Below are 4,340 nucleotides of genomic sequence, written 5' to 3' on the forward strand. Positions count from 1 at the left end.
TTGGAGTATGTGAGAGTGGGAGGTTGATGACTCCGTTGTTGTGGTTCCACTCCTCTCCACAAGGTTGTTACCAAAAAGTAGTCCCAGAAGACAATTGCTTGGCATCTTGGCTTTTTAATTGTAGGCTCCTGTAACCTCCCAATTTGTCTCCTATTCAACATATCTTTATGATGCATGGGATTGCACTAGATGACCCTTGAGGTCACTTCCAACTCCACAATTCAATGATTCTGTGAAACCATGGGAAGCTGTTATCTGGGGATTTCAGGTAGGCTGATGTCATGCAGCATCTGAATCAAGGGAGGCTGTGCAGGTACTGGACTTGTGCAGGGCCGTCTCAAGAAGGTCGGGCGCCCTGGTGCTGAGGCGTGGAGATCGTGCCGGCGCCCCCGCAGCGCGGCTTCACCATGCAGCACCCCCCTGCCAGCCTGGCGCCCTGGCGCATGGGCGTACCCAGGATCAAAGCTAGGGGGCACACCAGCCATGCCCCCCACCCACCCAATTGGCTAGCTGGCAATGACATGGCCAGGATCCCCCCCAGGAGGCATGGTCAACATGCATGCCCCCCAGAGAAAAGGGGGCCATTTGCAAGGCAGCACACAGAGCCACCCGTGCTTGCACTCCTGCCTCGCCCGCTCCATTAATGGCAGCGGTGACTAAAAAGAGGCTTCAGCAGCAAAGCTGCCTCCATTGAAGGAAACCTGGACCTGGACCGGGGCTAACTTCAGCCCACACTCTTTCAAGTCACAGCGAGCACAGCACAGAAAGTGCTGCCCCACAATGCTCCACGACACTTCATGCATTTGTTTTCAACAGAGGCAGTTTCGCTGGCACTGCCTGCTGTGCTCCGCCTCAGCCTGCTTGGCTGAAGCGAAATGGCAGCGGCAGCAAAGCTGCCTCCGTTGAAAAAAACCTGGACCTGGACCTGGGCAAATGAGGGTGAGGCGGAGCACAGCAGGCAGCGCCCCTGCCTGTCCTCTCCAGCTGCCCTGCTTCTAGGGGAGGGCAGCTGCCCCCCTACCCCATGCTGGGTACGCCCATGCCCTGGCGCCCCGCGCAACCAGTACTATATCTAGAGCCGGGCCTGGACTTGTGCCACAAAGAGGAGAAAGAAAGGTGGATTTGTTGTTGTTTAGTCGTTTAGTCGTGTCCGACTCTTCGTGACCCCATGGACCAGAGCACTCCAGGCATTCCTGTCTTCCACTGCCTCCCGCAGTTTGGTCAAACTCATGTTGGTAGCTTCGAGAACACTGTCCAAACATCTCGTCCTCTGTTGTCCCCTTCTCCTTGTGCCCTCAATCTTTCCCAACATCAGGGTCTTTTCCAGGGAGTCTTCTCATGAGGTGGCCAAAGTATTGGAGCCTCAGCGTCAGGATCTGTCCTTCCAGTGAGCACTCAAGGCTGATTTCCTTCAGAATGGATAGGTTTGATCTTCTTGCAGTCCACGGGACTCTCAAGAGTCTCCTCCAGCACCATAATTCAAAAGCATCAATTCTTTGGCAATCAGCCTTCTTTATGGTCCAGCTCTCACTTCCATACATCACTACTGGGAAAACCATAGTTTTAACTATACGGACCTTTGTCAGCAAGGTGATGTCTCTACTTTTTAAGATGCTGTCTAGGTTTGTCATTGATTTCCTCCCAAGGTGGATAGGGGTATATATTTCCTTCCTCTCTTCTCCTGTTTCCTAGAAGGGAAGGGGAAGAAAAACCTGGACTACACAAGCTCTCCCCTCCCCTCTTATTTACTTCAAAACCCATTTTGCTGTTTCAGACTGAGCCTGTTGTAGCCTGTTGTAGGTCTTTAAGCAGAGGCTTGACAGTCATATGTCAGGAATGCTTTGATGGTGTTTCCTGCTTGGCAGGGGGTTGGCTCTCTTCCAACTCTATGATTCTATGATTCAGTTCACTTTGGGGGTCTCCCACCTTAGACCCCCAACTCCAAAATGGCATTCAGAAAACCAAACTTTGGTTCTCCCATTGACTTGTGTTGGAAAACAAAAATGTCCATAATTTCTGGGGTTTTCACATAGACAATAGAATTTTAAAGTTGGAAGGGAGCCCAAGGGTCATCCAGTCCAAGCCCCTGCAAGGCAGGAAACTCAACTAAAGTATCGAAAACAGATAACCACCCAAAATCTGCTTTAAAACTTCCAAGGAAGGAGAGTTCTCTCTCTATCTCTCTCTTTCTTTCGACAGTTGTTATTATAGAGATATTTTAAAACATTCATCATCATATAGTTTTTAAAATATACATACATAACTTCCTGACTTCCCAGACCTCTTAGTTTAGCCGTCAATTTCTCCATTTCAGCAGAGTCCCTCACTTTCATAAGCCATTCCTCCTTGATTGGTAATCCTTCTTCTTTCCACTTCTGTGTATAAAAAGTTCTAGCTGCTGTTGTCACATACATAAATAAACTAGTAAGCTTTCTTGAGACCTCCATCCCCTTTTTCCTAGTAAAAAGGCTTCAGGTTTTTTTTAAGAGATTGTCAATTTGAACATCCTTTTCCATTCATTTTATATTATTTCCCCAAAACATTTCACCTTTTCACAGGATCACCACATATGATAGCATGACCTGTCCTGTTGGCATTTTCAGCACATATTAGGTATGTTTTTATATTTTTTTTGCTGGCTTGTACAATGTTAAATACCATCTACCATTTCCATATAATTATCTTTCTATGTATAATACGCAGTAAATTATAAATCTGTCTTCGATAGTCTCTCCCATACGGTCATCTCTATATTATAAATATTTAGCCCAATGTATCATTGCTGACTTCACCATTTCATCTTTTCTTTTCTATTCTAACAGCAGTTTATACATTTTGGAAATTAATTTCTCATTATTTTCCACAGTCTCATTTCAAAATCAGACAGACTTTTGTTCATTAAACCAGTCGGCACATCCTTTTTAAACTGTTCAGGAATCTGATGATATTGCAACCAGCTTGCCATACAGTCTTGTATTTCATCCTGTTTTTAAAGTTTCCATCTACCTCCCATACAGATAAGTATATCTTTATAGGTACTCCAGCTCACCTGTATATTTTAAAAAACCTTTTTGTGGACTTGCCTCTATAGGGGAAAGCCATAAAGGAGTTTTCCTCTCTAAAAGACTTTTGTACTTTCTGTCCGAAAGTTTTCTTTCTTTCTTTCTTTCTTTCTTTCTTTCTTTCTTTCTTTCTTTCTTTCTTTCTTTTATTTTATAACAAATTTCAGATCATGCTGCTTTTTCATGCTTTGGAAATTCTGGGAAACTATCCCATCCTTCTTTGCAAGGCGCAGAATAGAGTCATCAGATTCTCCCATCCTACAAATTGCCCCACAAATTGCATAAGTTTTGAATTGGCCAGAAATACTTATTTGGATGGAAGCATGGTCTTTAGCACCAATTATTTGGTTGCTAGTGGAGCATTTGCGAGGAACATAGAGATCCACAAATTCCCCAGCGTCATTCTGCATTGTGTTTTTCTAGGGTCTTGCCACAAGTGACTTGCAACAGGCAATTCCTCCTCACACAGAGAGACCAAATCACTCGGAGATGACTACAGAGCTGGGGGGGGGGGTGAAGAGAAGCAGAAAGACGAGGATCCATCTTGGATAGACTGGCTGAAGGCTGACCATGCTGTGAGATCTGGACTCCCTCCATGAAGTTGTAAATAGGTGAATTCTCCAAAGGACCCTGGACCCTGGGTGAATGCCTAGAATCCCATGGACTCTTGCCACTGCTCGGCCGAGAGAGGTGGAGGCACCCAACCTCTGCATAGAAACCTCAGAGGAAGGAGAGTCCACAATCTCCCAAGAGAAACAGTTCTGCTATTGATCAGCTCTTACTGTCAGGAATTTTTTTCTCATGTTTAGTTCAATATCAAACCCTTATTGCGTTAGCATACAGCCATAGCAAAATAAAAACAATACAAAATGCCAGAAACAAGCAACAAAGCATAATTCAAGGCGATATTGCTGGTGTAATAACATTTAAATTACCCTAAAACAATAACGCAAAGATTTAGGTGCCAGCACCAAAAATCTAATATGCAGATATATGTAAAGCATAAAATAGCCCAAAATAGGCTCGGCACATTCAGTTAAAAATGAAATAGAGAGAATTAAAACAAGTCCAGGTCTAGGACACACTACCCTGTCCAGGTAGCCCTGAGTTTCAGAGCCTGCACTATGAAGATTGCCACCCCATGTGAAATTAGGGGATGTGCGTCCACAAGAAGCAATTTCAAACAGTCTTCCTTAGATGTAATGGTGGATGGGATCAAGAGGAGGAGCTGAGATCTTATTGGCTCATAAATGGGGCAGTAGAAAAAGAAATGTAGAA

General features: G+C 44.8%; 1 protein-coding gene across 1 annotated transcript; it reads right to left on the reverse strand.

Annotated features, from left to right (window-relative positions):
* Positions 1–2,655: 2,655 nt before the first annotated feature.
* LOC118077664 (small ribosomal subunit protein eS21-like) lies at positions 2,656–4,094 on the reverse strand. Its single transcript, XM_060281083.1, has one exon. It carries the CDS (start codon positions 3,470–3,472, stop codon positions 3,209–3,211), a length of 264 nt encoding a protein of 87 aa, XP_060137066.1. The 5' UTR covers positions 3,473–4,094; the 3' UTR covers positions 2,656–3,208.
* Between the last annotated feature and the right edge of the window lie 246 nt (positions 4,095–4,340).

This window comes from Zootoca vivipara, chromosome 12 (genome assembly GCF_963506605.1).
Source record: "Zootoca vivipara chromosome 12, rZooViv1.1, whole genome shotgun sequence".
Taxonomy (NCBI): domain Eukaryota; kingdom Metazoa; phylum Chordata; class Lepidosauria; order Squamata; family Lacertidae; genus Zootoca; species Zootoca vivipara.